Source organism: Bos taurus, chromosome 8 (assembly GCF_002263795.3).
Source record: "Bos taurus isolate L1 Dominette 01449 registration number 42190680 breed Hereford chromosome 8, ARS-UCD2.0, whole genome shotgun sequence".
In the NCBI taxonomy this organism is placed as follows: domain Eukaryota; kingdom Metazoa; phylum Chordata; class Mammalia; order Artiodactyla; family Bovidae; genus Bos; species Bos taurus.
In genome coordinates this window covers 110,380,617-110,408,567 of record NC_037335.1, presented here as the reverse complement: position 1 = coordinate 110,408,567, position 27,951 = coordinate 110,380,617, and the positions used below count along the sequence as shown (strand labels likewise).

General features: G+C 41.0%; 1 protein-coding gene across 3 annotated transcripts in view; it reads left to right on the top strand.

The window, feature by feature from the left end:
• C5 (complement C5) overlaps positions 1-27,951 on the top strand; it is a 97,529-nt gene that overhangs the window by 27,395 nt on the left and 42,183 nt on the right. For all 3 annotated transcript variants that reach the window (XR_009495450.1, NM_001166616.1, XM_059889033.1), the window contains exons 10-21: positions 510-625; positions 2,381-2,566; positions 3,839-4,042; positions 4,961-5,170; positions 5,291-5,440; positions 7,018-7,147; positions 9,021-9,083; positions 10,533-10,730; positions 12,423-12,513; positions 13,995-14,068; positions 14,997-15,136; positions 27,082-27,309. Coding sequence is in view for 2 of the 3 variants with exons in the window: in NM_001166616.1 (NP_001160088.1) it covers positions 510-625; positions 2,381-2,566; positions 3,839-4,042; positions 4,961-5,170; positions 5,291-5,440; positions 7,018-7,147; positions 9,021-9,083; positions 10,533-10,730; positions 12,423-12,513; positions 13,995-14,068; positions 14,997-15,136; positions 27,082-27,309 (1,790 nt within the window). In the remaining variant the exon portion in view is untranslated. The remainder of the gene's footprint in view (positions 1-509; positions 626-2,380; positions 2,567-3,838; positions 4,043-4,960; positions 5,171-5,290; positions 5,441-7,017; positions 7,148-9,020; positions 9,084-10,532; positions 10,731-12,422; positions 12,514-13,994; positions 14,069-14,996; positions 15,137-27,081; positions 27,310-27,951) is intronic.

The window sequence follows — 27,951 nt, the reverse complement described above, 5'->3', positions numbered from 1 at the left end:
TTTTAGCTGAAGGGTAACACCATTGGGTCTTGCCAGTAGACCCTCTGGGTTCTCTCTACCTGAAGCTATTTTTTTATGTTTTCTCCAATTCTCTCTATATCCCTGCTCCCTAAAGATGACCTCCCTGTAAGGCTTAGTCTCTGGCCGACCCTTTCTTCTCTCCTTAATGCCTTCTATGTATTTAAATGAAATGCAAGCAACTGGTGAAAAGTGGCGTCCCCTCCTCAGATTTCTCCTCAGTCCGATCCCACTGCGCTACTTCCACAAGGGCCATCTCTACACAGAAGCCCTGAGCATAAGGCTTTGGAAACTCCTGAGGAGGGTCTAAACTCTTCTCTGCACTGCCCCTCTGAACCAAGACCCGTGTCTACTTGCTGTTGGTAAATGAATGAGTGCAGGAATGGAGTGAATGAATGAATGAATGAGTGGGTCTGTGGAGACACATGGAGACCGACATAGCTCCCCACACAGATCAGTACACTTCTAATAAATTTTTGTCATTTCTTTAGGTGGATTTTCTGAAGAAGCAGAAATTCCTGGCATCAAATATGTCCTTTCTCCCTACAAACTGAATTTGGTTGCTACTCCTCTTTTTGTGAAGCCTGGGATTCCATATTCTGTCAAGGTTACGTTGGGGGTGGGGGTACTGCTGAATGTGATTATCTTTCTCTAAAAATATGGGGGGATGACAAGCAAAGGAAGGATAAGGGAGAGGCAAAGCACAGAGGGAGCTCAACCTGTGCGTGAGATCTGCCTCTCTGACAGTGTAGTCAGCAGTGGGAAACTGCCAGCTGGCTTCTCTCTTGGGAATAATATCAAACCTTAGGACAGTATCAGCATTTAGCAGGATAGCCTGTGTTAAGTATTCCCTTAATGAGCCTTACATTAACGATATGTATTATAAATAAAACTCCATATGTCTATGGTTCAAAAAATACTAACATTTAAAATTGTTTGGCAACACGTTCTCAAAAAGTCTTAAGACAGAGATATCATTTCTTGAGAATAAAGCCCTTTGTCTCTGTGTTTATTTCCCGCGGTCTGAGGGTGCACTGCTGCGCTCTCCACTCTGCCTTCTCTTTGTACACGACGCCGTCGGAGCACATCTCTGTATTGTTCCCTGTCCTCTCCACCTCGACACTTTCCTGTCTGTCCCTGACTCTCTTCTCTCTGGTTTTTGTTTTTTTTTCTCCTTTTCAATATTTTCTCTCCTTCTTCTTTTTCTTTTTAAAATGCTGATAGTATGGAGCTAAAACATTTATCTGACTGTGTAATTATATTTTATTGTATTTAGTATTCTATATCTGATTATATATTATATAAAATACATGCTATTACATATACTATGTTTTATTATATTTATAAAATGAATATTTTTATTCCCTATCCTTTAGAAAACTGTAGATCACTGGCTTTTAAGAGAAAAAGATTCACCAGACCCCAAGCAACCTTTGGACATGCTTATAACTTCTTAATACATATACAACATATTTAATAATATATAACATGTTACTATATAATGCATATGATAATTTTATAATTTACTATAGAGTATAATAATATATACAATGATCATAAAAATGTCACTATATAGAACATATTTATTATTTTTAAATGTCTATATATTATATTTATCTTTATATAAAATATATTTATATACTATATATCTTTATATATTTCACATCACATATAAAAATAAATAATGTAAACTATACCTTTGTGGAAATTCTATATGAATTTAGCATATGCATGGCGATGAGAGGTAGAGTTTATGGAGAAAAAAATGTATTTATTGTTCCTCATGGGGCTTCTCTGGTAGTTCAGCTGATAAAGAATCTTCCTGAAATGCAGGAGACCCCAGCTTGATTCCTGGGGGGGAAGATCCCCTGGAGAAGAGCATGCAACCCACTCCAGTATTCTTGCTTGGAGAAACCCCATGGACAGAGAAGCCTGGTGGGCTACAGTCCATGGGTTGCAAAGAGTCGGACACAACTGAGTGGCTAAGCCCTAAACTATTATTTCTCATATCTAAGAGATTAATTCCCAGAAGTGATTGCTTCATTTTCTCTTTTATCTAGTTCTCAACCAATTGAAGAAACAGAAATTAAATAACAGGAGTCCTTATCTCATCTACTTGGCAGGCCTAATACAGTGTTTATATTCTGAGTCTTCTTGATATACAGGGGAATCCATTCAAGAATGATTTAACTAAATAACATTAGACCCTTTTATATATAAAATGAGAACATGTTTCTCTTTACTGAATTGAATATGAGTAATTTATACACTGGTGAGGAGAAAGGAAAATTATTTCAGAACTGTTTTGCTTTAAAAGAAGTGATGAGCTGTGGAAATGAATTTGGACTGTTCTGGCAAACAGGTGCAAGTTAAGGATTCATTTGACCATTTGGTAGGAGGGATCCCGGTGACCCTGAGCGCAAAAACGCTCGACGCGAACCAAGAGATAACTGACTTGGAGTCGAAGAAAAGTGTAACACGTTCCAGTGACGGAGTAGCTTCTTTTGTGGTGAATCTCCCATCTGAAGTGACGGTGCTGGAGTTCAATGTGAGCTGAATTCTCCTGTTAAATTTTCTAGGACAGTGTGTACTTTTGACTGTGTGTTTTGGCCAATGTGCAGAAAAAAATGTGGCAGATTTTAGACATGAGTCCAGCGAACAGTTCCACAATTTTGCAACCAAAGGAAAAAAAAAAAGCACCAGAGGCAATCTTCAAATTAATTGAATGGTCCTTTAGGAAGATAAATGTATCAGTTTTTTATTTCCGGTGGATTATTTTCTCTTGCATTAATAAGACTGTATTAAAATCTAGAAGCATGAAATAGGAATAGCAGTGAAAATTAGTGATAGAAAGTCTCTCTTTCCCGCTTCACAGCCTTTCGTCTCTCTTCAGGGCCACAAAGGGGTCAAGTGTGGAAACCTCTCTTTTTTTCTAGCTATGTGAATCACTGTATCTGAAAGTTCACTTAATAGTCTCGTCTCCCAGCAAATAACATTTAGGTTCCCAACTCCAGATAAAAAATAACTTAGTAATGTGTGTCAACGACATCGACAGCATGTCAGCGGCACAGATTCACTGTCGTCTGCTGAGCCCGTATGAGGTGCCAGACGTCATACTAAGAGCTTTATGTAGAACACACTCAATACCCATTTAATCAGCTCTCGGAATCAGAGAATATTGTCTTTGCCATTTTGCTGCTGAGGAAACAGAGGCTTACCTCTCTTGTGGTTAAATAACTTATCCAGACTTAATAAATGATGGCCCTTGAATGCAAACCAATGTATATCTCACCCCAGGCATTAACCCCTCTGCTGTCAAAGGCCGATATCACTGCCATGATATCATTCCTGCTCCACTCTGAGTTTGTAAGCCCTTGTCTGTGCCACGACTTCACAGTGAAACTGGGCCAGAAAGTCTGTGTGATGTCCATTCATAACTCCTGTCCCCAGTCCTCGGGACCTGCCCACTGCTACCCCTGTAACCCATAAGAAAAGAACCCCAAGCTTGCCAAGACACTTCAAGAAGGATGCCAATATTTGCTCCATGAGCATCATTCTGTTTTCACTTCACCAGACTTTCCCACCATAACTCACAGTCCCATATCATCCCAGCTTCTGTCCAGAGCCTTTGTAAAGTTATTTGATACCACAGCTGTACAAACACATTGGAGGAGTGGATTTCTTTTTCTTTAGCAATTGGTGTTGTGAAATTTAGAAATGTATAAAGCAAAGAAAGGAATTTAAAAGGTATGTTTCACAGAAAACATACCTTTACATCACAGTCCATGTATCTTTGTTTAACTTTTTTTTTCCTTTTCAGATCAAGACCGAGGATCTAGATCTTCCCGAAGAAAATCAGGCCAGTGAAGATTACCGAGCAGTAGCGTATTCATCTCTCAGCCAAAGCTACCTTTATATTGACTGGACAGAAAACTATAAACATTTGCTTGTGGGAGCACATCTGAATATTGTTGTTACACCCAGAAGTCCGTATATTGACAAAATAACTCACTACAATTTCTTGGTAAGTATAATAGTGATTATACTTACAATTATACTTACAATTTACCTGATTGTCCTTTGCTTACAGAGAAGTGTTAGAATGATCCCTGACATATGTTCTCACAAAGCACTTCCAAGAACATCACCTAAATGAATAGTCAGTTTTTCAAAAGCCTTTGAGACAGGGCATGATTTTCATGACTATTTCACAGAAGAGGAAACTGAGGGACAAAGGACTTGAGACTCACCACAGTCATTCAACTTGGAAGAGAAAGGTTGTGATCAGAACTGGGAACCTCTGATTCTCTGTGTGACGTGCCTTTCACCAAAGAGAGCGCGATTCCTCAGCAGAGAGAGCCTGATTAAATTCCCACATTACCTCTGCTCTACTTCATGGCCACAGATTGCATACGTAGACACGTTTAAAATACATACATTTCAGTGTAATACAGGAGGGACCCAAATCCTGCTCTTAAGGGTTGAGTCATTTCAAACCTGCTCCAGGAATATCCCTATTACATCACTTACATTAAACAGAGGTATCAGTCAAGGCTGTCAGTGAAAGCTAGGAAAGAATGTACAAAAAATGTTATAGGCTTCATGACAATTACCAAAGAAATGGGATTAATTATTCTGATGTTCGGGCCAAACAAGTGATGATGACTTTCTTTTCAACAGTTTTAAGGAGAAAATTTAAATGACATTTAGTTAATTCCTGAACTGCACCCCTTCATCTGCACAGTGGAGACAGTATTCCCATCCTTCTGGTTATCATGGAAACTAAAAGAGTTAATTGAACATGAAGTTCCTGGCACATTGTAGGCCCTTGCAATGTTAACTTTCTTTTTCTTTAACATAATTTCTATTCCCACTCCCAAGCTCTATCCTAAAGCAAAGGTTATGTTTTGTAATTCCCATTTCTGCTGCTGTTTATTTTTAGATTTTATCCAAGGGCAAAATTGTTCACTTTGGCACAAGGGACAAACTTTCGGATTCAGCTTATCAAAGCATAAACATCCCGGTGACGCAGGACATGGTCCCTTCCGCTCGCCTTCTGGTCTATTACATCGTTACAGGAGAGCAGACTGCAGAATTAGTGTCCGACTCAGTCTGGTTGAATATTGAGGAAAAGTGTGGCAACCAGCTTGAGGTAAGCCACAAATTATAAGTCCCAGTCAGATTTTCTCCTGAATAAAGGGGCTGCAAATGCAGCTATCTGTGAAGTTTTGTGTCGTACAAATGATTATTTTCTTTTCCAAATGACCTTTAGGTTCATCTGTCTCCAGAGACAGATGCATATTCCCCTGGCCAACGTGTATCTCTTAATATGGAAACTGAGTTGGATTCCTGGGTGGCTTTAACAGCAGTGGACAGTGCTATATATGGAGTGCAAAGGACAGCCAAGAGACCCCTGGAAAGAGTTAAGTAGTGTGTGGCCTTCATTCCTGGGGTGGCCCTAGGCAGTGCTTCACAAATGGGGCCATTAGGGTAAGTTGTGAGGAAAGAACTAAATGAAGACTAGACTTGCTTTTCTACTGATACAATCTTCTCAGAACAGGGGCTCTTAGGAAGGTAAGCCATCCTCACGTTAGTCTCTAAAGCCCAGGTCTATCCATTTTTACTTTTCCAAGTATGGAGTTAAGCACTTTAAAAGCATATGATGATGATAGTAGTGATCATGGGGCCAGAGTACCCCTGATTGGTAGGTTTGGAGATTTGGGAGCAGGGGACTTTACAGTAGCAGCACCAGGGAAGAATGAATAGGCAACCTCTGGGGGATTTTGGCTTTTGTTTCTTTTTTTTAACTCATTAAAATCTGTGGCCCAGAAATCTGAAAATTATTCATTTACTCTGAAAGTGAAAGTGAAAATTGCTCAGTTGCGTCTGACTCTTTGTGACCCCATGGACTATACAGCCCATGGAATTCTCCAGGCCCGAGTACTGGAGTGGGTGGCCTTTTCCTTCTCCAGGGGATCTTCCTAACCCAGGGATCAAATCCAGGTCTCCTGCATTGCAGGCGAACTCTTTACCAGCTAAGCCACAAGGGAAGCATAAGAATACTGGAGTGGGTAGCCTATCCTTTTCCCAGGGGATCTTCCCAACCCAGGAATCGAACCAGAGTCTCCTGCATTGCAGGCGGACTTTTTTCCTCTAAGTTCCCATTTACCTCCCCTATGTGAAGTGAAAGTTGTTCAGTCGTGTCCGACTCTTTTCCACCCCATGGACTATACAGTCCACAGAATTCTCTAGGCCAGAATACTGGAGTGGGTAGCCTTTCCTTTCTCCAGGGGATCTTCCCGACCCAGGGATTGAACCCAGGTCTCCCGCTTTGCTGGCAGGTTCTGTACCAGCTGAGCCACCAGGGAAGCCCTTACCTCCCCTATGCTCTGCTACTATTTTCTAGACTTGAATTTCTTTGAAGAAGGAAGAAAGAACTGAGAAACTATTAAGTTAAAAATATTCAGAAAGGAAAAATTATTTGGAGTCAAAATTAAAACTGGGAAAAGCCTTCCCCCAAACAAATTCTCATTCACTTAGAACCTAGCGCCCTCTTTCCCAAAATACGAGAGATTGTGCTGTTTTTTTTCTTTCAGTGATTTAAAAGCTAGCTTATTAATTCACTTATTCATACGTTCACTCATTTATTCTTTTTTGGACATTATATTGATTACAGTATGCACTCTATGTACAAAACAGCATGGGTCGATTTCAAAGCATCGTCTCATCAAAGCTTAAAACTTAGTTTTTGATTTCATTTTGAATAGGCATGTATTTTTGAAAACAAAAAAACAAACTAAAGGAAGGAAGTTGGGAAATTCGGTCTTTGGCCATTTGATAAACGATAGGCCTGTGCATTTCACAGATTTGTTAGAGTCATGTAACAGTCTGTACCTTTAGTTTTTCAGAAGAATGATCTCCATATCTGATTAGACTTACTATTTTGCCCTTTAGGAATTGTGCTAAGAATTATTAAATTAACTAAGTACCTCTGAATAGGTATTTCAAACTTTAGAGAAGGGTGACCTGGGCTGTGGGGCAGGCGGTGGCCGAGACAATGCAGAGGTGTTCTACCTAGCTGGACTCACTTTCCTCACCAACGCAAACGCAGATGACACCCGAGAAAACGGTAAAACACACCGCTTTTTATTTATTCTTCAAACTGGTTACTGAAATTTACATGAACAATTTGCCTCCCAGACATCGTTGTTGTGCCTCCTCCAGAATAATTCACTACACTGATCTTACGGTGACATGACTAGGTAACTCCTCTGTATAAACGGTTTCACTAGACTTCAAGATAAAGTACAAATTCTTTTCTGTAATACTCCAGGCCCTCTGTGATCTTCTCCCCGGCTCTTTGCAGCTGTTTCTCACCCACTCTACGTGACCTTATGTTTATGCCGTAGAGAACCAAGTGTAGCTATGGGTGGCACTAGCCTATTTTACACTATTAGGACTGCTTTCCCTTTTATTAGCCTGCAGAAGCTAGTGGAAGAATCATCTCCTCTATGCAACCTCTTCCTCATATAGAATTGATCATTTCCTCTCCTTTAATAGGGGGACTACTATAGGGACTAGATCTATTTATAAGTAATTTAATAGAAGTACATCACTCAGTTCAGTTCAGTTCAGTTCAGTAGCTCAGTCGTGTCCGAATCTTTGCGACCCCATGAACCGCAGCACGCCAGGCCTCCCTGTCCATCACCAACTCCACTATACAGCCTTAGACTTAGTGACCCATCTGGTTTCAGTCACTGCACTGGGAACTCTTTAAGGGCAAGGACCACACCTTAATCGTTTTATTTCTGTGGTTTTAAAACTGTTCATCATTATACTTGATACTATTATTTATAATAAAATAAGCACAGAAAATAATTAAAATAGCATCAGATCAGATCAGATCAGTCGCTCAGTCGTGTCCGACTCTGCGACCCCATGAATCGCAGCATGCCAGGCCTCCCTGTCCATCACCAACTCCCAGAGTTCACCCAAACTCACGTCCATCGAGTCAGTGATGCCATCCAGCCATCTCATCCTCTGTCGTCCCCTTCTCCTCCTGCCCCCAATCCCTCCCAGCATCAGAGTCTTTTCCAATGAGTCAACTCTTCACATGAAGTGGCCAAAGTACTGGAGTTTCAGCTTTAGCATCATTCCTTCCAAAGAAATCCCAGGGCTGATCTCCTTCAGAATGGACTGGTTGGATCTCCTTGCAGTCCAAGGGACTCTCAAGAGTCTTCTCCAACACCACAGTTCAAAAGCATCAATTCTTTGGCTCTCAGCCTTCTTCACAGTCCAACTCTCACATCCATACATGACCACAGGAAAAACCATAGCCTTGACTAGACGGACCTTTGTTGGCAAAGTAATGTCTCTGCTTTTCAATATGCTATCTAGGTTGGTCATAACTTTCCTTCCAAGGAGTAAGCGTCTTTTAATTTCATGGCTGCAGTCACCATCTGCAGTGATTTGGAGCCCCCCAAAATAAAGTCTGACACTGTTTTCACTGTTTCCCCATCTATTTCCCATGAAGTGATGGGACCGGATGCCATGATCTTCGTTTTCTGAATGTTGAGCTTTAAGCCAACTTTTTCACTCTCCACTTTCACTTTCATCAAGAGGCTTTTTAGTTCCTCTTCACTTTCTGCCATAAGGGTGGTGTCATCTGCATATCTGAGGTTATAAAATAGCATAGCTAACAAACACTTGGCTCACTCCTAAGGGCTCAGGTATTTCCTTGTAATGAGTGAACCAAAAGGTTATAGGATCTAAAACCAAACTCGGATCAAACAAGTCAAAATGTGTAACGACAGATTGTGGGCCCCTCCAAAAACAAGTCGCACTGAGATGTGAGTGTGCAGAGCGTGGTCAAAACCAGGTTCTCAGTATTTGTTGAACGAGTTATGTGAATGTTTAAAAAAAAATAATTTCATGGAATTTTGTGTTTTTTGAGATTTTTATCTCTTTCCCCCCTCCTTTTTTTCTTTATCTTTTTAAAACAGATGAACCTTGTAAGGAAATTCTCAGGCCAAAGAGAATGCTGAAAAAGAAGATAGAGGAAGAAGGTATTATAAAGATTTCATGTGATTGTCAAAAGGTTATGATCATGTAATTCAAAAGCTGGGAAAAATTAAACATCATCTAATTTCTCCTCGTTCCGATGAACGGGTGAAAAGGAAGCTGTATACAGACACCTAGCTCGTCTCCCTCGGATTCATCTAAACAAACCCAGCAGGTCATTCGCCAGAACCTTAATCCAAGGGAAACAAGTCTTTGTTATTTCTATATCGAAAATATAAAAGATTAACTTCTATTTGTTACAAATATTTCCTCTCTGCAAACTTCATCTAGTGACTAAAATTACATTCTTCCATTTTATTCTAACAAAATCCATGGTTTAATTAACTTTGAGATATACCTAGATGTCTATCTCTTCTTGCATACTTTTATTTATTTTTTATTTTTTTTATTTCACTTTACAATATTGTATTGGTTTTGCCATATATCAAAATGAATCTGCCACAGGTATACATGTGTTCCCCATCCTGAATCCTCCTCCCTCCTCCCTCCCCATACCATCCCTCTGGGTCGTCCCAGTGCACCAGCCCCAAGCATCCAATATCGTGCATCGAACCTGGACTGGCGACTCATTTCATATATGATATTATACATATTTCAATGCCATTCTCCCAAATCATCCCACCCTCTCCCTCTCCTACAGAGTCCAAAAGACTGTTCTATACATCAGTGTCTCTTTTGCTGTCTCGTATACAGGGTTATTGTTACCATCTTTCTATTGCATGCTTTTAATACTTAAGAGTAAGTTGGATTATTGGGAGGAATAAGCCCAACAGAAATTATTTTTAAGTATTATTTAAACAGAGATATGATAATTGGCAATGATACAGTAGAAAGAACACTGAACCAGGAGCCAGTGACCTGAGCTCAACCAATAAGGATGTTTATAGTAATACAATAATACTTTGCATTTATATATGAGTCATTTTAATTCTGGCTTTCATTCTGAGTTTTAATGATATCAAAAGAGAGATATTGGTTAATCCAAGCATTTATGATGAAGGATGATGCCACTGGTGAAGGTGTACAAACTACAAGAAATGTTTGAAAAAAACAGGATATTTAGCTTGAAGAAGAACATATTTGTATAGTGATAACTATCTTCAAATGTTTTGCAAACTTCTCAGATTAACTTACTTTATTCAAAAGGGCGCTGAATCCAAGGTGCTCATTTCAAAAGCCAGTACTTCAGTTAGTTGCAGGAAGCCCTTAAACATTTAGTGTGCATCAGAATGGACAATGGACTGTTTTATGAGGCCACACTCTCCCCATTCCTATGGTAGTTCCACAAGGAGGCTGGACAGTCCACCAGCCACGACTGTTGTGGGCCAGGGGTCCTGTGGCAGCAGAAACCGGGTATCCCTCGAGAGCCCTTCTAAGCGTGAGATGTTTGACTCTATGCATAATCAAGGGCATTTGAATTATGATCGTTTCAGCTGCTAAATACAGAAACGCATGGGTGAAGAAGTGTTGTTATGATGGAGCCCATCGGAATGATGATGAAACCTGTGAGCAGCGAGCCGCTCGGATTCAGGCAGGCCCCATATGTATCAAAGCTTTCAAGAGCTGTTGTGCCATCGCAAGCCAGTTCCGGGCTGATGAGCATCACAAAAATATGCAACTAGGAAGGCTGCGTAAGTTTGGCATTTTCTATTGGAAAATATGGAAAATTTGATGTCACTTTATGCTGCCAAAAAAGGCAGTGTTCATGCTCTACTTAAAATGGAAAGTAGAAAAGATAACTTGTGAATGCTCTTAAGAAAAAAAATTGTTGTCACTTTGGGGAATCAGAAGAGGTGAATACAGAACAGAGCAGAGCGCTCTCGTCCGTAGTTAAGACCCAGATAGGTCTGAAGCTGACTCAGCCCATAAACGTGAATGGTTTTTCATCCTCTCTGAGCCTCACTCTCCTCATTTTTAAAGCAAGAAACTTGGGCCAGATGATATCTAATATGCCTTTGGGTTCTACAATTTCATGATTCTGTGATATTACAACCATTAAAATCCCGTTTGTACCTATACTGACCAAGTATAGCAGAAGATTTCAAAGTGTAGCATTAAGTCAAATGTACTTACGTACAAGTTGAAATCGTATTTCAATTGAAACCACCATATACATCTTCAGAATTAACAGGTTTTCAGAACTTTTAGGACTTTCAATTCATTCACATACAGTCAAAACAAACAAAAACGGAACGATAGACCCTGCTTGACTGTTTTGCTTAACAGTACGTCTTAAACGTTATCGTTCTGAGTGGGTTTATTTCTGCAGAAATAAACTCCTGTGGCCATTTGTTGAAACCAAGTCATTAGATAGATGTAAGCTGTTTTCAGACTTTTGCTTATTACGCGCAGTATTTTGTATGAACAACCTAGTGCATATCCCTTTCTCGAGGTCCAGGTCTTCAACTCTAACCATCTGGGTTGGCATCAGTTGCCTGGAATTCAGCCTCTCCAGTTCCCGCCTCTGTTCCTTGTTCTAGACAGCTTAGCCTCCCAAATCTCACGCCTGGTGTTGCAACTCCGCCGGGGTCTGTATGGGTTTCTCTCCCTGCTCTGAAGCCTGTAAAATGCCTCCAGATAGTAAACCTGGATAATTTTGGGGTTTACCTAATCTGTCTCCCTTCCCTGAGGGATCCCTGATCTGGCTCACTTAAGCTCTAATATCTGAAAGCAAGCTATTGTGTCTGGTTTTCTAGTTTTTTTTAAGGCAGAGAAGTAACTCTAGTCCCTATCAGAACATCTTGGACATAAGCAGATATTCTGCTCATTTTTATTAAAGGAAATATAAATAAATGTCTGCAGTAAGGCAAAGAATCACATAAACTTCCCTATTTTATAAAATAATAACAATTGTTGCAATTTTTAAATGTAAATAACTTTTTAAAATTTTACTTATTTATTTATTTGGCTGCACTGGGTCTTAGTTATGGCATGTGGGATCTAGTTCCCTGACCAGGGGTCAAACCCAGGTCCCCTGCAGCAGGAGCCCAGACTCATAGCCACTGGACCACCAGGAAATCCCTGCAATAGACAGGAACAGACTTTATAGACTAATTAGTATTTTGGACAATTTTCAGAACATGAAACATTTAGCAATTTAGAAAAAAATTTATTAAATATATTTTTATGCTTTATTCATTTTGTCAGTGCTGCTAGTGGAGAAATCCTAAGGCCTTTATTGTTCTATTTTGAAACTGCTAAACAAAATGTTTCACTGACCTTTCAGAAAATACTTAAGCTATTGATTAATGTCTACATTTAAAAATTCAGCCCTAGGTAGAATTTTTGCTGTTTTTCCATAATCATATATACTTTCCCCCCAGATATAAAGTCTCTTTTACCAGTAACCAAACCAGAAATAAGAAGCTATTTTCCAGAAAGCTGGCTATGGGAAGTTCATCGTGTCCCGAAAAGGTATTATATTTCTTTGACATTCCTCTGAAAAATATGGGAAAATATAACCAAAAATCTGGAAGCTACCCATTTCCCAACAGTTTATTTAGGAGTTAAGATCATACCACCACTGGGTCAAATTTTATTTTACTTTTTTTTTTTAACATGTGATTTGCTCTGAGAATTAGCTCCATGGCAAGGTCAGCTCTTGGGGAAGAAGGGTCCTATCCCACTCAACGTCATTCCATTTAAATTAGTCTTTGCCGAGCACAGCTGTGTGCCTTACGCTGTATCACACAGCTGTTTTCATCCTGAAATACCTGTAACTACAAAACAAACATTGATTAATAGGGAGCAAGGTTCTGCTCTTGTTAAAGTCCCTGTTCAACACTTGCTTATGGACTGCCTACTCTGTACCAGGCACTGGAGACAGTGCTGCTTCCCTGCACATCACCCTTCCTCAGGTGGCCAGGAGCGGGGATGGACGGGATCTCAAAGCACAGACTTTCCAAGGAGCAGTCAAGGCAGTGAGTTCTGGGCCTGACATCCGACTTCTTCTGGGTCCCCTGGTCTCTACCCTTGTCCCGCAGATTCCTCCTCCACAGTGTTGTCCACTTCATCTGACTTTGCCCCTTGGCTTGCATTTCCCTTCATAAGCCTTTCTACCACTGTTCCCCCACCTAATGACTGGATGCATTACCCCTTCAATGAACCCTGTTACACATATCACGCAGGATGATAAGGTCCTGTTTACCCAACTACCTATCACATTAAAATGTAAATACTTCCAGAGTAAGGACTAAATTCAGACCAGTTTTATATCCAATACCTGGCATAGGGTCCAGGTTGCAGAGGCCCTAAAACGAATGTGTTGAATCAATGCACACTGCCTCTGAACTTTTTTTGTTTTATTGGTACAATTTATTTACCGAATATAGACTGTGAACTAACTGCTTGAGAGAGAACAGTATCAGTGAGTGCTGTATACTCAGTATTTAGTGCTATGCTTGACACAAAGTTGATGCACAATCGTTGTTTGTTGAACGAGTACAAGCTTGAGCTTCATCAGAAATTTTTAGTTACGTCAGCTTTGTGGTGGGCAGTTTTAAGGTACATTAGTAGTTTGCTTCCCTATTTTAGAACACCCCACACAATACACAGCCCATGGGGTCACAAAAGAGTGAGACACGACTTAGCAACTAAACAACATGATAAATGTAATTTTTTCTTTGAACTGTATGTTTTGCAGTGTTTCAAAGGTATCCTTCCGAGTTTGAATTCTCACCATACCAGTAAAATATGTAAAAATATGGAACGAGTATAAGAGTCACTGGATATATTTTTCTTGCTTGATTTCTCCTTAATACCTGTTGTGATTTTGTTCTGGTGTGATTTTTTTTTTTTCTTTCTTCTAAAGTAGTATGAGGCAAAAATTCTGCAAGTTGTCAATTTTGGTTGGTGAATGTCCCATTGTATTTGAATATCAACATTTTAACTTTCAGGAACCAATTGCAGTTTGTGCTACCTGATTCTCTAACTACCTGGGAAATTCAAGGTGTTGGAATTTCAAATAGCGGTAAGCAAATTGAAGTTATATATTTACGTGAGAAGTGATTTGATTTGGCAAAGCGCAGGGTTTTTAAAATTACGATCTCTTTAGTTTATCCAGAACTTAAGGGGGCCGCTTATTAAAGTCTATTTATAATGTATTACAAGGAGGCTTAGAAGCGCTCACATCTTGGACTGTATCCGTTTCCTCTTTTTTCTTCTATGAGTCATCATTTTATCAAGACTGAGGTGAAGCCCCCACTTTTCTTGTTTTATTCTCAGTGACTAGAAGATGGAGTAGAGTTAGAGACAAATACAGGATTTCTCTCCTGGCCTAGTCCCCTTCTGTGGTGATTTAGCGCAGATACTTTATAAATAACCTCAGGCCCAGCTTGTTTGTTCGCTTGCTGTTTTGTGTTTTTATAAATCTTGGCTTCCACAACCAAAATTTGATGCCTGTTAAATGGAACCTATAACGAGTATCTAAAAAAGAGATTTGGTGCTTTAGTTAGTAATCATTCTCACTCCTTGAATAGAATTAAATACTTTTTGGACAAACACAGTTTTCTGTTAATACCAGAATTACTGAATGAAGATCAATGATATAAGAATAGACCTTAAACTTTCTCACCACAAGAAAAACATTGTGTAGTGCGTATGGTCGTGGATGTTCCCTAGACTTATCGTGGTGATCATTTACAATGTGCACAGATATCGAATCACTGTGTCGTACACCTGAAGCTACTATAATGTTATATGTCAATTACAGCTCAGTTTTTAAAAATCAGTGCATAGAAAATTCAAGGAAAATTCCATAAGGATAATAGGGCAGAGAAAAAACATGATCTGGCATTCATTTTTCCTTGAAGCAAAGCAAATCTGAGACATTTTAGTACTGATAAGGTATTATGGGAATTCCCTAATTCGCTTCAACTTTGCTTTTACTTGGGCTGAAGGTATATGTGTTGCTGATACTCTGAAAGCAAAAGTGTTCAAAAGCGTCTTCCTGGAAATGAATATACCATATTCTGTGGTACGAGGGGAACAGGTCCAACTGAGTGGGACTGTTTACAACTACAGAACATCTGGAATTCAGGTAAGTAAATATTTATGGTATGTTCAAATAAATGGGAAAAATGAAGATGTCCCTAGTCTTCTGAGAATTCTATTAATGGAATTACCATGTACACAAAAAATAAAAACTCAGTGACGGGAAGAAGAAAAGTTAAAATTATTCATACAATTCCTGTTAATGAAGAACACGAGTCCTAAGATAATCGGCATGCTGTGCAGGCTCACTTTGGTTCATCCTTCACCCTGGACTTTGAGTTTCCTGATTTTGCCTCTAACAACCCTTTCCTGTCCTCTTTGGGCCATTCCCACTCTTCACTTTGCACATCTTGCCTTGCCCTTGGAAAACTTGATTTCGAACCTCTCACCTGTGACACAGCCTCCTGCCTGTCCTGACGCACGAACTGGATACTTTGCAGGTACTGTTCTACAGCAACAGCGCTGCTGGAACTTCCAACTCATGGGCTTCACTACTTTTCTTCTTCATTAGCCCTCTCAGGAGAAGTGATGGCGCCCCACTCCAGCACTCTTGCCTGGAAAATCCCATGGATGGGGGAGCCTGGTAGGCTGCAGTCCGTGGGGTCGCTAAGAGTCAGACACGACTGAGGGACTTCACTTTCACTTTTCACTTTCATGCACTGGAGAAGGCAATGGCGCCCCACTCCAGTACTCCTGCCTGGAAAATCCCATGGATGGAGGAGCCTGGTGGGCTACGGTCTACGGGGTCGCTAAGAGTCGGACATGACTGAGCGACTTCACTTTCACTTTTCACTTTCATGCATTGGAGAAGGCAATGGCACCCCACTCCAGTGTTCTTGCCTGGAGAACCCCAGGGGTGGGGGAGCCTGGTGGGCTGCCGTCTATGGGGTCGCACAGAGTCAGACACGGCTGAACTGACTTAGCAGCAGCAGCCCTCTCATGCTAAAGCCTTTACTTCACTCCTCATTCAGGTTAGAATTCATAAGCCATCATTGTAATCTCACTGATTAAAAACATGCCAGCTCCCTTTATCTTCTTTTGCTCTGGGTACACTCTGTGAAAAACTCCAACCTTGGTCAGATCCACCATTTGTCTTCTTTTTGCCAACACATTTCTAAACAGAATTATGCATTAGGTTGACTGATTTCACTTGAAAAATCACATTCGCAAGACTTTATACAGGAACTCGATGCAGTCTGAACATCTGACTTTATTAAAAAAAAAAAAGCTGTGATTTCATTCTTAGACATAAGTATTCCAGTGGCCTCCAAAAATTTTGCTTATACCTCCCTAAATTTTTTTCAGAAAAAAATGTACCCCATTGGCACATTTTTAAATTGGCATCTAAAATTATTCATCATAAATTCAAAGAATATGCAAATCTATAACTTTGGAAACTCTGCTGCTGGTGCTAAGTCACTTCAGTCGTGTCCGACTCTGTGCGACCCCAGAGATGGCAGCCCACCAGGCTCCCCCGTCCCTGGGATTCTCCAGGCAAGAACACTGGAGTGGGTTGCCATTTCCTTCTCCAGTGCATGAAAGTGAAAAGTGAAAGTGAAGTCGCTCAGTCTTGTCCAACTCCTAGCGATCCCATGGACTGCAGCCTACCAGGCTCCTCCGTCCATGGGATTTTCCAGGCAAGAGTACTGGAGTGGGGTGCCATTGCCTTCTCCGTTGGAAACACTTAAGTATTGATATTTTAAAAATAAAACTATCATATCAAACTTTTATAGAGCAGAACCTAAATACCATAACAATCCATTTTAAAATATGCAAATAAACTCATTAACAACAGATTATATACCATTCCTTTTATCTGTGAACTTATATTTCCATTCCACTCTCCTAAAGTTATATGTTTTAAGCTTGAATGTTTTCTCTCAATTAATCATACTCTGATACAACAAAAATATGTACATACACTGAAACTGAATTATTTTAAGTTTCCTGATTATAAGATTCTAAGTGTCAAGTAATTGCTTGCTGATTTAGTTAACAATGTATTTGGGTTTTGGTAGGTATTATCCTGAATTTGGGCTTCCCAGGTGGTGCCAGAGGTAAAGAACTTGCCTGCCAGTGCAGGAGACTTAAAAGACTCAGGTTTGATCCTTGAGTCAGGAAGGTCCCCTGCAGGAGGGCATGGCAACCCATGGAGAGAGGAGCCCGGCCAGCTACCATCCATAGGGTCACAAAGAGCTGGACACAACTGAAACGACTTAGCAGGCACATCCTGAATTTAGAAATTACTGTAACGGAAACTGATGCCGGGAAAAGACCCTGATGCTGGGAAAGACTGAAGGCGGGAGGAGAAGGGGACGGCAGAGGATGAGACGGTTGGATGGCGTCACCAACTCGATGGACATGAGTTTGAGCAAGCTCTGAGAGCTGGTGATGGACAGGGAAGCCTGGCGTGCTGCGGTTCATGGGGTCGCAAAGAATCGGACATAACTGAGTGACTGAACTGACTGTAAGGGAAACTGACCTGCTTACAATATTGAATATTTTACATCTCTTCATTCTTTTGCTTCATGTGCTAGGTCAGAGGTCAGCAATCTGTGGCCTGTGGGCCAAAACTGGCCTGCTCCCTCCTCTTCTATGGCAGATAAGCTAAGAATGTTTTTCACATCTCTAAAAGTTTGGGGGGAGGGGGGCGGGAAAAAGAAGAATATTTCATGGCACATCAGAATTATATGAAATTCAAATTTCCGTGTCCATGAGTAAAGTTTAAAGCTACACTCATCTGTGTGTACTATCCATAGCAGGGTTTGGTAGCTGTGACACAGACCACGTGTAGTGCTTTCATTGCACTGCACTACTGCTCAAAGAGCAATGCAAACTGCGATGACATGATTATAACCAGACGCATCTCATGGTATTGCCATCTTTTATTTCTTTTTTAAATTGTCAGTGCATTCTTCGTCACATCAAAACAAGAAACAAGAACATCCACAATATCTTTGGTTCAGTTCAGTCGCTCAGTCGTGTCCGACTCTTTGCGACCCCATGAATCGCAGCACGCCAGGTCTCCCTGTCCATCACCAACTCCCAGAGTTCACTCAGACTCACGTCCATCGAGTCAGTGATGCCATCCAGCCATCTCATCCTCTGTCGTCCCCTTCTCCTCCTGCCCCCAGTCCCTCCCAGCATCAGAGTCTTTTTCAATGAGTCAACTCTTCGCATGAGGTGGCCAAAGTACTGGAATTTCAGCTTCAGCATCATTCCCTCCAAAGAAATCCCAGGGCTGATCTCCTTCAGAATGGACTGGTTGGATCTCCTTGCAGTCCAAGGGACTCTCAAGAGTCTTCTCCAACACCACAGTTCAAAAGCATCAATTCTTCGGCACTCAGGTTTCTTTATAATCCAACTCTCTCATCCATACCTGACTATTGGAAAAACCATAGTTTTAACTAGATGGAAGTTTGTTGGTAAAATAATGTCTTTGCTTTTGAATATGCTATCTAGGTTGGTCATAACTTTCCTTCCAAGGAGTAAGCGTCTTAATTTCATAGTGGCAGTCACCATCTGTAGTGATTTTGGAGCCCAAAACAATAAAGTCTGACACTGTTTCCACTGTTTCCCCATCTATTTCCCATGAAGTGATGGGACCGATGCCATGATATTAGTTTTCTGAATGTTGAGCTTTAAGCCAACTTTTTCACTCTCCACTTTCACTTTCATCAAGAGGCTTTTTAGTTCCTCTTCACTTTCTGCCATAAGGGTGGTGTCATCTGCATATCTGAGGTTATTGATATTTCTCCCGGCAATCTTGATTCCAGCTTGTGCTTCTTCCAGCCCAGCATTTCTCATGATGTACTCTGCATATAAGTTAAATAAGTAGGGTGACAATATACAGCCTTAATGTACTCCGTTTCCTATTTGGAACCAGTCTGTTGTTCCATGTCCAGTTCTAACTGTTGCCTCCTGACCTGCATACCGATTTCTCAAGAGGCAGATCAGGTGGTCCGGTATTCCCATCTCTTTCAGAATTTTCCACAGTTTATTGTGATCCACACAGTCAAAGGCTTTGGCGTAGTCAATAAAGCAGAATAGATTGTTTTTCTGGAACTCTCTTGCTTTTTCCATGATCCAGTGGATGTTGGCAATTTGATCTCTGGTTCCTCTGCCTTTTCTAAAACTGGCTTGAATATCTGGAAGTTCACGGTTCATGTATTGTTGAAGCCTGGCTTGGAGAATTTTGAGCATTACTTTGCTAGCTTGTGACATGAGTGCAGTCATGCTAATTTGGGCTTTTTTAATGAAATGATGTAGAGACACGATTCTATTGCAGTCCTCTGAAGAGCTTTCATCTTGGGTTGCAGTTGGCTTAATCAATCCCAAATTTGGCAATCTCAGTCCAGGTCTTTTAACCTTTAGCTAGGATGCTTGGAGACTGTGCTGTGCATAATTCAAGGGTTGGCAAGGTTTGAGTAAAGTTTATACACAACTTGGAACTCCTTCATTTTTCCACTGTGGTGGCTGTGCTCTACTCTGTCCCTGGGTTCTTCAAGCCAATAAGATGGTAGGTTCTAACAGAGGTTCTCAAGGAGAAGACTCTTGAGAGTCCCTTGGACTGCAAGGAGATCCAACCAGTCTATTCTGAAGGAGATCAGCCTTGGGTGTTCTTTGGAAGGAATGAAATGCTAAAGCTGAAACTCCAGTACTTTGGCGACCTCATGTGAAGAGTTGACTCATTGGAAAAGACTCTGATGCTGGGAGGGATTTGGGGCAGGAGGAGAAGGGGACGACAGAGGGTGAGATGGCTGGATGGCATCACTGACTCGATGGACATGAGTCTGAGTGAACTCCGGGAGTTGGTAATGGACAGGGAGACCTGGCGTGCTGCGATTCATGGGGTCGCAAAGAGTCGGACACGACTGAGCGACTGAACTGAACTGAACTGAACAGAGGTTCAGCTACTTCTCAAGGGACTTGCCCATGAATGTCCGGGAGTCTCCGGTGGAGGTGTGGGTCGGCAGTGGCCTGCTGCAGGGTTGGGGCACTGAGGGCAGCAGTGCTTGGGGCCTTTTGAAGGAGGTCGCCGTTATCTTCATCACCTCCACCATAGTTTGTCCTCAGATCAAACAACAGGGAGGGAACACAGCCCTGCCCATCAACAGAAAATTGGATTAAAGATTTACTGAGCATGGCCCCACCCATCAGAACAAGACCCAGTTTCCCTCTCAGTTTGTCTCCCCATCAGGAAGCTTCCATAAGCCTCTTATCCTTCTCCATCAGAGGGCAGACAGAATGAAAACCACAATCACAGAAAACTAACCAATCTGATCACATGGACCACAGCCTTGTCTAACTCAGTGAAACGATGAGCCATGCTGTGTAGGGCCACCCAAGATGGGTCATGGTGGAGAGTTCTGACTAAACGTGGTCCACTGGGGAAGGGAATAGCAAACCACTTCACTATTCTTGCCTTGAGAGAACCCCATGAACAGTATGAAAATGCAAAAAGATAGGACACTGAAAGATGAACTCCCGAGGTTGGTAGGTGCACAATATGCAACTGGAGGTCAGTGGAGAAAAATAACACCAGAAAGAATGAAGAGACGGAGCCAAAGCAAAACAACACCCAGTTGTGGTATGCCTGGTGTTGGAAGTAAAGTCCGATACTGTAAAGAGCAATATTGCATATGAACCTGGAATGTTAGGTCCATGAATCAAGGCAAATTGGAAGTGGTCAAACAGGAGATGGCAAGAGTGAACGTTGACATTCTAGGAATCAGAGAACTAAAATGGACTCAGTTCAGTTCAATTCAGTTCAGTCACTCAGTCGTGTCCGACTCTTTGTGATCCCATGAATCACAGCACGCTAGGCCTCCCTGTCCATCACCAACTCCCGGAGCTCACTCAGACTCACGTCCATTGAGTCAGTGATGCCATCCAGCCATCTCATCCTCTGTCGTCCCCTTCTCCTCTTGCCCCCAACCCCTCCCAGCATCAGAGTCTTTTCCAATGAGTCAACTCTTCACATGAGGTGGCCAAAGTACTGGAGTTTCAGCTTTAGCATTATTCCTTCCAAAAAATGGACTGGAATGGGTGAATTTAACTCAGATGACCATTATGTCTACTACTGTGGGCAAGAATCCCTTAGAAGAAATGGAGTAGCCATCAGAGTCAACAACAGAGTCCAAAATGCAGTACTCGGATGCAATCTCAAAAATGACAGAATGATCTCTGTTCATTGCTAAGGCAAACCATTCAATATCACAGTACTCCAAGTCTATGTCCAACCAGTTATGCTGAAGAAGCTGAAGTTGAACAGTTCTATGAGGACCTTCAAGACCTTCTAGAACTAACACCCAAAAAAGATGTCCTTTTCATTATAGGGGAATGGAATGCAAAGGTAGTAAGGCAAGAAATGCCTGGAGTAACAGGCAAATTTGGCCTTGAAGTACAGAATGAAGCAGGGCAAAGTCTAACAGAATTTTGCAAAGAGAACTCACTGGTTTTAGCAAACATGCTCTTCCAACAACACAAGAGAAGATTCCACACATGGACATCACCAGATAGTCAACACGGAAATCAGGTTGATTATATTCTTTGCAGTCAAAGATGGACAAGCTCTATACAGTTAGCAAAAACAGACCAGGAGCTGACTGCAGCTCAGATCATGAACTCCTTATTGCCAAATTCAGACTTAAATTGAAAAAAATATGGAAAACCCCTAGACCATTCAGGTATGACCTAAATCAAATCCCTTACAATTATACAGTGGAAGTGACAAATAGATTCAAGAGATTACATCTCATAGACAGAGTGCCTGAAGAACTATGGACGAATGTTCATGACATTGTACAGGAGGCGGTGATCAAGACCATCCCCAAGAAAAAGAAATGCAAAAATGCTTGTCTGAGGAGGCTTACAAATAGGTGAAAAAAAGAAGAAGAAAAAGGCAAAGGAGAAAGAGAAAGATATACCCATCTAAATGCAGAGTTCCAAAGAATAGCATGGAGAGATAAGAAAGCCTTCCTCAGCGATCAATGCAAACCAACAGAGGAAAACAATAGCATGAAAAGACTAGAGTTCTATTCAAGAAAATTAGAGATACCAAGGGAATATTTCATGCAAAGATGGGCACAATAAAGGACAGAAATGGTATGGACCTAAGAGAAACAGAAGATATTAAGAGGAGGTGGCAAGAATACACAGAACTATACAAAAAAAGATATTCATGACCCAGATAACCACTATGGTGTGATCACTCACCAAGAGCCAGTCATCCTGGAATGCAAGCAAAGTCAACTGGGCCTTAGGAAGCACCACTACAAACAAAGCTAGTGAAGGCAATGGAATTCCAGTGGAGCTGTTTCAAATCCAAAAAGATGAAGCTATGAAACTGCTGCACTCAATATGCCAGCAAATTTGGAAAACTGAGCGGTGGCCACAGGACTGGAAACAATCAGTTTTCATTCCAATCTCAAAGAAAAGCAATGCCAAAGAATGCTCAAACTATCACACAATTGCACTCATCTCACACGCTAGCAAAGTAATGCTCAAAAGTCTTCAAGCCAGGCATCAACAGTACAGGAACCGTGAACTTCCAACTGTTCAAGCTGGATTTAGAAAAGACAGAGGAACCAGAGATCAAATTGCCAACATCTGTTGGATCATCAAAAAAGCAAGAGAGTTCCAGAAAAACATCTACTTCTGCTTTATTGACTATGCTAAAGCCTTTGACTGTGTGGATCACAACAAACTTTGGAAAATACTTAAAGAGATGGGAACACCAGACTACATGATCTGCCTCCTTAGAAATCTGTCTGCAGGTCAAGAATCAACAGTTAGAACTGGACATGGAACAACAGACTGATTCCAAATCAGGAAAGGAGTATGTCAAGGATTTTTCTCGTCACCCTGCTTATTTAACTTATATGCATTGTACATCATGAGAAATGCTGGACTGGATGAAGCACAAGCTGGAATCAAGATTGCTGGGAGAAATATCAATAACCTCAGGTATGCAGATGACACCACTCTTATGGCAGAAAGTGAAGAAGAAGAGTCGGACATGACTGAGTGACTGAGCTGAACTGGACCTGAGGGCAGCCACCATTAGTCCCTTAAGTTCAGTTCAGTTGAGTTGCTCAGTCATGTCCAACTCTTTGCGACCCCATGGACTGCACTATGCCAGCTTCCCTGTCCTTCACTATCTCCTGGAGTTTGCTCAAACTCATGTCCATCGAGTCAGTGATGCCATCCAATCATCTCAGCCCTCTGTCGTCCCCTTCTCCTCCTGCCCTCAATCTTTCCCAGCATCAGTCTTTTCAAATGAGTCAGCTCTTCGCATGAGGCAGCCAAGGTACTGGAGTTTCAGCTTCAACATCAGTCCTTCCAATGAACACCCAGGACTGATCTCCTTTAGGATGGACTGGTTGGATCTCCTTGCATTCCAAGGGACTCTCAAGAGTCTTCTCCAACACCACAGTTCAAAAGCATCAATTCTTCGGCACTCAGGTTTCTTTATAATCCAACTCTCTCATCCATACCTGACTATTGGAAAAACCATAGTTTTGACTAGATGGAAGTTTGTTGGTAAAATAATGTCTTTGCTTTTGAATATGCTATCTAGGTTGGTCATAACTTTCCTTCCAAGGAGTAAGCGTCTTAATTTCATAGTGGCAGTCACCATCTGTAGTGATTTTGGAGCCCAAAACAATAAAGTCTGACACTGTTTCCACTGTTTCCCCATCTATTTCCCATGAAGTGATGGGACCGATGCCATGATATTAGTTTTCTGAATGTTGAGCTTTAAGCCAACTTTTTCACTCTCCACTTTCACTTTCATCAAGAGGCTTTTTAGTTCCTCTTCACTTTCTGCCATAAGGGTGGTGTCATCTGCATATCTGAGGTTATTGATATTTCTCCCGGCAATCTTGATTCCAGCTTGTGCTTCTTCCAGCCCAGCATTTCTCATAATGTACTCTGCACATAAGTTAAACAAGCAGGGTGACAATATACAGCCTTGACGTACTCCTTTTCCTATTTGGAACCAGTCTGTTGTTCCATGTCCAGTTCTAACTGTTGCTTCCTGACCTGCATATAGCTATTCTTAATTATTCCAAAACCCTAAGCTCAGCAAATTTCTTTTGCCATAAACCTTTCCCTCACAAATAGGTCTCAGATAACAATCCTTCCTATGGCCTCAAGCTGCGGCCTACTGTGCTATCCTGGAACACTCTTTGTAAGGATCCTTGAACATATGTCAATGGTTACTTTATAGATTATTTTCTGGGCACAACTGCAGAAGGCTTTGTGCTTTTTCATGCTTCTCTCAAGCACCTTAACATTCTTTCCAACCAACTCAACCAAAGAAAGGAAAGAACAAGTCAGAATCACAAGGCCTAACTCCCTCATCCCGGGGCCATGCCTGCGAGATGAGGAGGGGGGGTTGGGACCGTGCCTCCATTTTGTCAGTAATGCCTAATGTGGCTCCCAACAGCTGCAGTCACCATCTGCAGTGATTGTGGAGCCCCAAAAAAATAAAGTCTCCCACTGTTTCCATTGTTTCCCCATCTATTTGCTATGAGGTAATGGGACCGGATGCCATGACCTTAGTTTTCTGAATGTTGAGTTTTAAGCCAACATTTTCACTCTCCACTTTCACTTTCATCAAGAGGCTCTTTAGTTCTTCTTCACTTTCTGCTGTAAGGGTGATGTCATCTGTGTTTCTGAGGTTATTGATATTTCTCCCAGCAATCTTGATTCCAGCTTGTGCTTCATCCAGTCCAGCATTTCTCATGATGTACAATGCATATAAGTTAAATAAGCAGGGTGATGAGAAAAATCCTTGACATACTCCTTTCCTGATTTGGAATCAGTCTGTTGTTCCATGTCCAGTTCTAACTGTTGATTCTTGACCTGCAGACAGATTTCTAAGGAGGCAGGTCAGGTGGTCTGGTATTCCCATCTCTTTAAGTATTTTCCAAAGTTTGTTGTGATCCACACAGTCAAAGGCTTTGGCATAGTCAATAAAGCAGAAGTAGATGTTTTTCTGGAACTCTCTTGCTTTTTCCATGATCCAGTGGATGTTGGCAATTTGATCTCTGGTTCCTCTGCCTTTTCTAAATCCATCTGAACATTTGGAAGTTCACAGTTCATGTACTGTTGAAGAACAGTATTCTCCTGGCTTGGAGAACTTTGAGCATTACTTTGCTAGTGTGTGAGATGAGTGCAATTGTGCAGTAATTTGAGCATTCTTTAGCATTGTTTGGGATTGGAATAAAAACTGACCTTTTCCAGTCCTGTGGCCACTGCTGAGTTTTCCAAATTTGCTGGCATATTGAGTGCAGCACTTTCACAGCATCATCTTTCAGGATTTGAAATAGCTCCACTGGAATTCCATCACCTCCACTAGCTTTGTTCGTAGTGATGCTTTCTAAGGCCCACTTGACTTTGCATTCCAGGATGTCTGGCTCTAGGTGAGTGATCACACCATCATGATTATCTAGGTCGTGAAGATCTTTTTTGTACAGTTCTTCTGTGTATTCTTGCCACCTCTTCTTAATATCTTCTGCTTCTGTTAGGTCCATACCATTTCTGTCCTTTATTGAGCCCATCTTTGCATGAAATGTTCCCTTGGTATCTCTAATTTTCTTGAAGAGATTTCTAGTCTTTTCTTTCTCTTGTTTTCCTCTATTTCTTTGCATTGATCACTGAGGAAGGCTTTCTTATCTCTCCATGCTATTCTTTGGAACTCTGCATTCGAATGGGTATGCCTTTCTTTTTCTCCTTTGCCTTTAGCCCTCAGGTTAAAACTAAAAAATCAGGACCCTTACCCAATGTCCTTCCTTTCTTCTGAGGATCACCTTCTCTTCCAATCTCTAGTGACTTCAGATAGTTTTTTTTTAAATACATGTTTTGTCTAGAGCTCATAATTTTATTTTCAGAATAGTTATCTAGGAGGAAATACTTGGTTATTTCCGAAAGCAGAACCACTGCCAAAGTTTTTGCTTTTTGTTTTTGATAATTTGTATTGGTTTCAGAAGTTCTTTTCTTATCTCATTTACTAAGAGTTTTTATAATGAATTCATGTTGAATTATCAAATGTCTCTTCTTATCTGTTCTTACCTACCCTACCCATGATCTCCTGAGGGAATCATTGGCTTCAGGTGACCCTAAAGTCCTCTTTTAACTCCTGCCTCAGCCACCCTGGTTGTTGTGTTTCCCAGGAAGATAGTTAAGAGGAAAAACGAACTTGCCGTTTTTGAGAAATTCCTCAAAATTAGTTGTTGAATGTTGGTACGCCTTCTTGTGTACCTGCTTGATTTATTCTGGATCATACAGATTTATTCTTTTGGGGATAATCTGTCAGGTCATTAGATTTTGGAGAGCAGATGGAAAATGTTCACTATTTGAGCCGTAAGTCAGTACGTATCATTATTCTCCCCATTACAAAGCTGAAGAAGTGGAGGGTCATGTGCTCTTGGCACACAGAACGTGGCAGAGCCAAGATTTGAGCTTAGATCTTCCTGGAGCCACAGTGTGGATGTATAATGGGATACAAATGGGAAGTTAATGAGAAGCAAGATTGGAAAAGCTAGGGGGGACATATCAGTCAGGGCCTCGAATGCCAGGAGATAGAGTTCTAGTATTTCATAAAACCACTTACTGAACACGAAAGGCTGAGCTGTAAGATACAAAGATGAATAACACACACAGCGTACCTGAGCCTGGGTTCCCACTCTCGGAATTATAAACATGTAAAGAGATGGTGTAACAAATGCTATCGTGACAACATTTGCTGAATGCGTGTGTGCTCAGTCACGTCTGACTTTTTGTGATCCTATGGACTGTAATCCACCAAGCAGCAACTGGTATGCATGTTTTAGAAAGTCTGAAATGAACTTTCTCTACCGCCTTAGAATATGCGGGATTATTTGACAGGTACCGGGGAGAATTTGTGTCCAGACGAACATAGTCAGGGCGTGCTTTCCTTATCATAAAGTGTTTTGAAATCATTGTTCACTGGTGATATTTCAGTTCTGTGTTAAAATGCATCCTGTGGAGGGGATCTGTTCATCAGGAACCCCAGTCACTGACTCTCAGGGGAGAAGATTCTCCAAGTGTGTGCTCCAGAAAATCGAGGGTTCCTCCAACCACTTGGTCACCTTCACTGTGCTTCCTCTGGAAGTCGGCCTCCACAACCTCAGCTTCTCACTGGAGACTTCGGTTGGAAATGAAATCTTAGTAAAAACACTACGAGTGGTGGTAAGAAAAATATGCTTTTTAAAAATTCTTTCATAAATACTTTTTTCTTTCTGGAAAAAGAAGTTATCAGCAACTCATGTTTAAGTGATTCAGAAAGAGAGACAGAAAGAGAAAATGATAACACAAACATAATAAAATGTTAACATGTGGGGGAATCTGGGTGGAGGCTATCTCAGATATTTTTAGACTGCTCTTGTAACTTTTAAGTCTGAAATTATGTTTTTAAAATTTAAATAAAACAATGATACTTGCTCACTGTAGAAAGCATGAAATACCAAAAAACTACAGAGAGGAAAATTAAAATCACCAATAACCCCTACAACCAGAAACATCCAATTTTAACATTTTGGTATTTCATTTTTTGAAGTATTTTTTCCCCCAACGCTTTTGGAAAATGTTTTGAAATCTGTGCCAGACATTATGCTAAGTACTGGAGCTACAGCAATAACTAAGACAGGACTTACGAACTTATAGTTTAGAATTTATAGTCAAAATTTTCCATTTTGTAAATGAGTAAACAGGTTAAAAAGGGGGAAGAAAACTATCATTTCTTAAATGCCATCATTCTTAAATGCTATTAAGTCACATGTTTTCATGTTATTCTTGACAAGAATCTTAACGACACAACTGGGCCTTCCTAGG